Source organism: Tupaia chinensis, unplaced genomic scaffold (genome assembly GCF_000334495.1).
Source record: "Tupaia chinensis unplaced genomic scaffold, TupChi_1.0 Scaffold000212_1, whole genome shotgun sequence".
Classification (NCBI taxonomy): Eukaryota; Metazoa; Chordata; class Mammalia; order Scandentia; family Tupaiidae; genus Tupaia; species Tupaia belangeri.
In genome coordinates, this window is record NW_006159687.1 from 110256 (window position 1) to 120030 (window position 9775).

Genomic DNA, 9775 nt, shown 5'->3' on the forward strand with positions numbered 1-9775 from the left:
GTTTTTCTCTTGCCAATCTTAGTATCTTGTCTTTGTCTGTTGTTTTGGTCAATCTGGCTATAATGTGTCTTGGAGAAGATCTTCTTGGGTTGATTCTATTTGGGGTCCTCTGTATTTCTTGGGACTGAATCTTTGAGTGCCTCTCTAGGTTAGGAAAGTTTTCTTGCAGGATCTCATGGAATAGATTATCAATGCCCTTATGAGTCTCTTCGCCTTCTGGGATGCCTATTATCCGGGTGTTTGGACATTTGATGGTATCTAGTATTTCTCATACATTAGTTTCAAATTTCTGGGCCATTTTCTCAGTCTTCGTGGTGGATTTTTCTAGGCTAGCAATTTTCTCTTCTATGTCTGAGATTCTATTTTCTATATGATCTAGTCTGCTTTTAATACTTTCAAGGGAGATTTTGACTTCCTGTATTATAGCCTTCATCTCTAGCAGTTCCGTTTGAGACTTTTGTAAAGTGTGAAATTCCTCTTTTAGATCTTGCATGAATTTCCTCACCTCCTGGAACTCAACAACTGCTTTCTCCTTCCTCTTCAGCAGTACACTGTCTCTCTTCTCTTCTATCTCTGTTAGTTTTGCCATTATGAGTGTTCTGAATTCTTTATCAGACATATCCATGAATTCCCTTGAACTGTGTGTGGATGAAGACGAGTTGTCCTTTTTCCTTGGAGGAGAGGTATTTTCCTGCTTTCCCATATGTCTTGTCCTGCAGCAATTTCTAGTCATCAGGTTGATGGTCAGTTTCTTCCCAAACTTGGAAGTTCAATCTGAGCATCGGGGAGCGTGCAGAAAAGGAAACAGAAAGAAACAACAGCTACAACAGCAAAAAAAACAAACAAGAAACAGAAAAAGAGAAGAAGAAATGAAGGTTAAAAACTTTTCAATAAAACAAAAAAAAATTAATATTTAAACAAAATTCAGTAAAAAACAAAAATTGGAAAACCAATTCTAAAACCAAATTTTAAAAAAATTTGAAAAAAAAGAGAGGAGACAGAGACCGAGACAGAGGTAGAGAGAGAGACAAAGACAGGTACAGAGACAGGAGGCCTGGAAGGGGTCTTCCTACCATACGAGTTTTGGGTGCTGGAGGCCAGATTATCAGTGGGAAGTCTTGATTTCTGTTTTCCCAAAATGGCTATTTTGCGGAATCCATGAGGCTGTGTCTTCAAGAAAGCCTGCTCCCTTTGCCTCTCCACACGAGTTTTGGGTGCCGGAGGCCGGATTATCAGCGGGAAGTCTTGATTTCTGTTTTCCCAAAATGGCTATTTTGCAGAATCCACGAGGCTGTGTCTTCAAGAAAGCCTGTTCCCTTTGCCTCTCCACACGAGTTTTGGGTGATGGAGGCCAGCTTATCAGTGGGAAGTCTTGATTTCTGTTTTCCCAAAATGGCTATTTTGCAGAATCCATGAGGCTGTGTCTTCAAGAAAGCCTCAATACTCTGGCTTTTGACAGAAAGTGGATGAATATAGAAAATTTACTGCTGAATGATGTAAGACAGGTTATAAAGGAGAAACACTGTATGTCCCCAGTTAATATATATCAACTATCTGCAGTCTATGGCCAAAACTGAATAACTATAGGATACAGAAACATAGAAAATGGTTATGCCTACCAGATATAGTGTGGGGAGAGGGTGGGAGAAGGATGAGAGTCTGAGGAAAGACATTAAGGAGAAAAATAGAGAGGCAAGACACTTACAATACAAAGAAATGGGTTATTATCTGTTGAAGATAACATGTATAGTATTCCCAACTGGATTGGTGAGAAATGTATTCATGTTGGAATATTCACTTTACAAACTGATGGTTTGAAAGTAAAATGATAAGTGCTAGCGGGGGTGTGGTGAAAGGGAACTCTCCTATGCTGCTGGTGGGAATGTAAACTGGTCCAGCCACTGTGGAGAACAATTTGGAGATTCCTCAAAAATCTACAAATAGAACTATCATATGATCCAGCAATCCCACTCCTGGGTATCTACCCAAAGACAGAAGAATTGTTTATCAGAAAAGTGCTTGCACATCAATGTTCATTGCAGCATTATTCACAATTGCTATGACATAGAACTAACCCAAATGCCCATAAACACATGAATACATTGAAAAAGTGTGGCACATATACTCTATGAAATACTTCTTAGCCATAAAAAACAAGAAGACCCTGGCTTTTGACAGAAAGTGGATGAATATGGAAGATTTACTGCTGAAGGAAGCAAGCCAGGCTATAAAGGAGAGATACTGTATGTCTTCACTTAATATATACTAGGTGTCCACAATCTATAGCCAAAACTGAACAACTAGAGGATATAGAAACAAGGAAATGGTTATAAATACCAGATACAGTGTGGGAAGAATGTGGGTGAAGGAGAGTTTGAGGAAAGACATTAAGAAAAGTAGAGTAGCAAGGCATTTACGGGACAGAGAAATGGGTTATTATTTGTTGAAGATTATGTGTATAGTATTCTAAACTGAACTGGTGAGAAATGTATACATGCTGGAATATTCACTTTGCAAGCTAAGTGACATATGTTATTGAATGTATAAAAGAAACTGAAATAAAAAATTGTATTAAAAAGGCTTTATTTCAAGAACACTGAATAAAAATATTGGGGAAAATATTGACAGTATTTTTGACAGTTACTTTCACATATAAAAATCTTTCTTTTTTAATTTTCCATTTTTTTTTTACCCAACATAGAGCATGTGTGCATACATGTGAGAAAGCAAGAGAGTAGGACATAGGGAGGGGAATAAAGAACACCCACCACAGAGTCTGGTAGTTAATAAGAGGATTATCTATAGAACATCTGGACCAATCCTTCAATATATATAAAGGTGTTGGCAGGAATAGTAAGGCCAAATGGTACCCCAAGGATAAACTAAAATCACCAGACTTTCCAGCATGTATCTTGGAGCTAGAGAGAGTTTAGAAAGACATGAAATAATTCCAGGTTTCTTTAATAGCTAAAGTAAATAAAAAAACAGGCAAGTTCTATTTAAAAATAAAATAAAGCCTTCATAGCCCAAAGTAAACAACATATAACACTTGCATGTGTTTCAGGTGAACCGGGCTAGGGATTCAAACTATAGTTGCCATATGGGCCCTGGCCTCACTTGACCAGCACACACTACTGCTACTGCTACACCACACAGCTGACCCTCCAGTGATTACTCATTAAGAATTTATTAATAAATATTAATAGAAATCTATAGTCCATCATATATTTAAGAAAGCTAATAGCATAAATGAAAAAATTGATGAAAAAATAGTAGACTCTTGGAGAATAGATAATGTATAGAATATAAAGAACTGTAAAAGTTTTTTTATTAGTGTTGTCTAAAAGATGAGATGATATTAACTCTAAAAACACTCATAAAACAGGACAATCAGTTGGCGTAATGGCTATGTCACTAGACTCCCATGTAGTCGACCATGGTTCGAGTCTCGGGCCCAGTGGGTTAAACTCATGCTGTGTTGCGTGTGCATGTGTGCCCAGGATTCTAAGAAGAAAATGGAGAAGAAGGGACTGTGGTGTGGCCACTCCCCCAGGGGGTGATTTATTGCTTTTTGTCTCTCTGTCCCTTGCATGCACCCTATAACAAAAAAGCCTCTCAAAAAAAAGAAACAAACAGACAAAAAACAACACTCATAAAACAATATGGACTGCTTTTGGGACCAGCAGTTAGCATAATGGCTATGTCACTGGACTCCCACGTAGTCAACCACAGTTCGTGTCCCGGACCCGGTGACTTAAAACTCAATGCCAGGTGTGTGTGCGTGTGTGCCCAAGATCCCAAGAGGAGAATGGAGGAGAAGGGATTGTGGCATGGCCATCCCTCTGGGGGGTGATTTCTCGCTTTCTGTCTCTCTGTCTCTCTCTGTCTTTCTGGCGAGCACACATGCCCTATAGCAAAAACCTCTCAAAAAACAAAAACAAAAAAAATATGGGCTGCTTTTGAAAAGAATGGACCAATGAAAGAACGATATTGCTTGCAAATAAAGTCTCCTTTTCAATGTAATAGCAATGAAAAATAAACATTCAATTAGTAATCTGGAGAGATGGTGAGGGGGTAAGGAGGTTAGGTAGGAAGGAGGAGAATAGGGAGACAGAGAAGAGGAATTGATTACTGGGGAGAGTAGAACTTAAGGATCACAGAAGACAGGGACAACACAGTGGTGCCATGGTAAAATGCACACTCTGCAAGACTGACCCGCATGGGAAAGCTCCAGATGAACGTACAGAGACATCCCTGAGTATGCCAAGCATGTACATAACTATGATCCAGGGTTAGTTGAGGGTATATTGTGGCATCAAGATCCTGTTAGGGGGGACCAGCAGTTGGCGTAATGGCTATGTCGCTGGACTCCCATGTAGTCGACCGCGGTTTGCGGCTTGGATCTGGTGGCTTAAACTCATGCCGGGCGCGTGTGCATGTGTGCCCAAGATCCCGAGAGGAGAATGGAGGAGAAAGGATTGCGGTGTGGTCATCCCCCCTGGGGGGTGATTTCTCACTTTCTATCTCTCTGTCTCTCTCTGTCTCTCTCTCTCTCTGTCTGGCGAGCACACACACCTAATAGCAAAAACCTCTAAAAAAAAAAAAAGATCCTGTTAGGGGTGTTGTCTCTCTGTCTCTCTCATTCAGTGAAGAAATAAACTTTTTAGAAAAAGAACCTCAGGGACCATGGACAGCACAGCAATTACACTGCTAGACTCCCACATGGCCAAACCATGGTTTGAGGCCCAGATCTGATAGCTTGAAAATCGCGCTGGGCTTATATGTATGCATGCCCAGGATCCTGGGAGAACAGAGAAGGGACTGCCATGTGGCTATCCTCATAGAGGATGATTTCTCACTTTTCCTCTCATTGTGTCTGTCTCTCTCTCTGGTGAGCACACACATTCTAAGGTAAAAACCTCTTCTGAAAAAAAAAGAAAAAAAAAAGGAACTGTAGGCTGACTCTAAAGTCTAGTAGTCAAGGCAGTCAGATCCCATATGGCTGACCTCAAGGTTTAAATCTCAGTCCCAGTGGCTTGAGGCACACGTGCTTGTGTGTCCAAAATCCTGACTGGATGGATAAATGTAAGAAAAAGGACTATGGTATGATTGTAACCCACTGGGGAGTTTTTTCTTTCTTTCTCTCTCTCTCTGACAAGTATAGGCACTCATTGGCAATTTAAAAAAAAAAAAAAGACATAATATTAAAAACAAGAAATAAGGGTCAGTAGATGGTGTAATGGTTACATTGCTGGACTCCTACATGGCAGACTGTGGTTGATTACTGGACCCAGTGACTTGAAACTTATGCCAGGTGTGTGTACATTTATGCCTAAAATCCTGAGAGGAGAATGAAGGAGATGGGACTGCAGCATGGCCATCCCTCCTGGGAGGGGAACTGATTTCTCGCTTTCCATCTCTTTGTCTCTCTGGCGAATGCACATCCCCTATAGCAAAAATCTCTCTTAAAATAAAAACAAAAACAAAAACAAAACAAGAAACAACAACATAAAACTTTAAAATGTTTCAAGGACTCCTCAATAAAAGAAATGGAAATTTCCTCTTAGAAACCCAAAAGCTTTAATCAGTGATTTTAATAATACATGAAAGATGAAGAACAAAAAAGTAGAAGTGAAGGGTTCTAAAAAGTTGTTTTTTGTTTTTTGTTTTGTTTTGTTTTGTTTTGTTTTTTTAGGAAAAAAGAATAGGAGCTAACTAATCTCAATATTCATAGAAAAAAAGATAGGGTGTGTGAACCTGTCAGAGAAGAAAAGTGAGAAAGCACCATGTAATAGCAATGGCCATGCTACAATCCCCTCTTCCACTCTTCTCTCAAGAATTCTGGGCATGCATGCACATGTACCCGGGATGTTTTTCAAGCACCACATTTGGGACTCAAACAATTGAGCAGGCCCTATGGGATCTAACAGCCCCAACCTCCATACCACCTGCTGGCCCAAAGTGTCTTTTGAATTCAAGAATAACCAACAAAATAACTAAAAGAACAATGTATACCTTCCAAACAATTAAAGAGGAAAAAAAGAGAAAATAAAATTGAGTAAAACGAAGGAAAGGCAGAAAAGACAGAAAGAATAAATACATGACAATTATTTGTATGAAAAGCTAAATATATACCTACTACATGCTCTAACAATTCCACTGCTAGGTATTTACCCAAGGGCAAATAAAGCATACAGTCATACCAAGACTAGCTACTTTCATAACTTAAAAACTGGAAACAACTCAAAACATCCCTCAGCAGGTAAATATATAAACAAACTGGGCTAAACACACACAATGGATTATTACAATTCAGCAATTAAAAGCAGAGGTCAGCAAAGAATCCTACCTACCACCAGTTTCTATATGACACACAAAGAATGGCTTTTGTAATTTTTTTTTGAGGTTTTTCACTATAGGGCGCATGCACTCACCAGACAGACTGAGAGAGACATAGAGACAGAAAGTGAGAAATCACCCCCCAGGGGGGATGGTCACGCCACAATCCCTTCTCCTCCATTCTCCTCTCGGGATCTTGGGCACGCACGCACACACGCCCGGTGTGAGTTTTAAGCCACCGGGTCCAGGGCGCGAACCACGGTCAACTACATGGGAGTCCAGCGACATAGCCATTACGCTAACTGCTGGTTCCTGGCTTTTGCATTTTTAAATCACATTTAAAAAATTACATTTAAAAAGTAAAAGTTACATGAAATTCAACTTTCAGTGTCCATTAAGTTTTATTGGGACACAGCCAGGCTCATTTATGACACATTCTCTAAGGCTGCTTTCACTCTACATTGGCAGAGTTGAATTACTCAAACAAAAAATCATATAACCTGAAGAGAACTATAATATTCACTATTCTAGCCCTTACAGAAAAGGTATACCAACCCTGGATAATAAGGAACATACTGAGCCAGCTTGTGGCACGGCACAGTGGTTAAGGGGGCTGGGTTACACATGGTCAACTATACAGTTACAGCCCCAGATCCAACGCACTGAGAAACAGACCAGGAGCATGTGCGTGCATGTATGCCCAAAATTCAAAAAGGAAGGCAAAATGGAGGAGAAAGGATTGAGGCATGACCATCCCCCAAGAGTGAGTGTTTTCTCACTTTCTCTCTCTCTCTCTCTCATATGCACCCTCTGTCAAATTTTTAAAAAGAAATTATTACTGATATATACAATGTGAATGAACAGCAAATAATTATGCTGAATAAAAAAAGCCAGAAAATTGGGGCCAGAAGGTGGCATGGAGGTTAAAGCAGTTGGATCACACATGGCTCACATTTTGAGGCATTTTGAGTCCTGGTCCTGGCAACTTGAAAATCACCCCAGATACATGCATGTCCAAAATTTCAAGAGGAAAATGGAGGTAAAGTCATTACAGCATGGCCATTCCACCTTAAGGGAGATTTCTCATTCTTTCTCTGTCTCTATCTCTTTCTGATGTGTACATGTGCCCTATAGCAAACCCTAAAAAAAATAAATAAAAGAGAGAGGGAGGGAGACGGAGAGAGCACCTATTACTAGATTCTGTTTATTTAAAACTCTTAAAAATGTAATCTAAAGGATAAAAAGCAAATCAGTAGTTGTATGGAGCGAAAAACATGGGCAAAGTCTGGAAGGAGAAATTACAATGGGGCACAAGAAAACTGGGCTGATGAATATGTTAACTACTTGAATATATGATGGTTTGATAAATATACATATAATATTGTTGCTGTTTTTGTTTTGCCTTCAAACCTAAAAATAAGTTGAACATCGATCTCAAGAATTTAGGGGAAAAAACAGTGGAAAAATAGCAAAGATGAAGTCAGAAACTAATGAAATAATGAATAAACAGAAGGAAAGATAAACATGAGCTGATTCTTTTGAAATGCTGATAAAACTGATTAACTTCTGGTAAGATTATCCCACTCAAAAAAGAGAAGGCACTGGGAATCAGCAGTTAGTGTAATGGCTATGTCGCTGGACTCCCACATAGTCGACCACAGTTCACGTCCCGGACCCAATGGCTTAAAACTCACGCCGGGCACGCGCCCGGGCCCAAGATTCCGAGAGGAGAATAGAGGAGAAGGGATTGCAGCGTGACCATCCCCCCTGGGGGGTGATTTCTCGTTTTCCGTCTCTCTGTCTCTCTCTGTCTGTCTGGCGAGAGCACATGCCCTAGAGCGAAAACCTCTCCAAAAAGAAAAAGAGAGAAGGCACTAATAACCAATATCAGGAAGGAAAAAAGAGATACTATAGCTATTAAGTAATAAAATGATACTACAAACAATTTTATAGCTATGACTTAGAAAGTTTGGATACAATGAATCCCCCCCCCCAAGGAGAAGTATCACTTACTAAAATTGAATCAAGAAGAAATACAAAATCTGTATTGTCCTATGACCAATAAATAAATTCAACTAATAGTTGAAAATCTTTCCCCATAAAAAATTCCAAGCTCTTAATAGCTTTACCTGTGAGGTCTTTGAAAATTCAGGAAATATATAATTATACTCTTTCACAAACTTATCCAGAGTATTAAGAAATATACTCGGGGGCAGCAGATGGCACAGTGGTTAAATTGCAGAACTCCCACATGTCCAACGACAATTAAAAGTCCAAGACCCAGTGACTTGAAAATCACACCGGGCACATGTGCATGCATGCCCAAGATCCCAGGAGGAGAATGGAGGCAAAAAGATTGCAGCATGGCCATCCCCCGCCCCCCCCAGGAATGATTTCTCACTTTCCCTCTCCCTGTCTCTGTCTCTCTCCCCAGTGAGCTCATTAGCCCAAAGGCAAAAAATCTCTAAAAAAAGGAAAGAAAGAAAGAAATACAGAACTTGGGGCCAGCAGGTGGCATGATGGTTAAGGTGCTGGACTCCCAGGCTAATAACTGCAGTCAAGTCCCAAACCTCGAAGCTTACCTTCTCACTTTCCTTACATCTCTCTCTCTGTCTCTCTCTGGTGAATGCACGTAACATAGCAAATTTTAAAAATAAATAAAACAATTATTTTTTTTTAGTTAGAAAAAAATATATAGGGACCAGCAGGTGGAGTAATAGCTATGTTCCTGGACTATGTAGTCAACCGCAGTTCAAGTCCTGGACCCAGTGGCTTAAACTCATGCCAGACGCGTGTGTGTACATGCCCAAGATCCCAAGAGGAGAACGGAGAAGGGATTGTGGCGTGGCCATCCCCACTGGGGGGTAATTTTTCACTTTCTGTCTCTCTGTATCTGTCTTTCTGGTGAGTGCATTCACCCTCTAGCAAAAATCTCTCAAAAACAAGAAATATACATAACTCACTTTATGAAGGCAGAGATAGTCCTCATAATCTAACAACCTGACTAGGGCAGTAAAGCAAGGAGAACTGTGGGTCATTTGTATATATGAAAGCATATTCAAAAACTGTATAAAAATACTATCAAACAAGATCCAAATATATACAAAAGATACTATGTGACAAATATCACTCTTTTTTCCAAAACTTTTTGATTTTTTTTATTTTTTATATTTATTTATTTCATTTTCTTTTATAAATTCAATCACATTACAAAGTGAATATTTCAACATGTGAACATTTCTCCCTAGTCCAGTTGATAAAACTATAAAATTATCAACAGATAATATCACATTTCTTTGTCCCATTAATGCTTTGCCTCTACTTTTTTCAAAATTCTTAAGCTATGTCTTAAAAGTTTAATAATTACCTTATGTTTTGTCTTTGTTGATCAACGTATCTTATTTGTGACACAAGCATTGTTTTGTGAACTTTAATT

At 39.3% G+C, this 9775-nt stretch overlaps 1 protein-coding gene across 1 annotated transcript in view; it reads right to left on the reverse strand.

Annotated features, from left to right (window-relative positions):
• Window positions 1-9775, reverse strand: part of CCDC39 (coiled-coil domain 39 molecular ruler complex subunit) — a gene marked incomplete in the record, with an annotated part of 137186 nt that overhangs the window by 55734 nt on the left and 71677 nt on the right. The window contains 1 exon segment of the mRNA XM_014587416.2: window positions 9707-9775. Coding sequence (XP_014442902.1) covers window positions 9707-9775 — 69 coding nt within the window.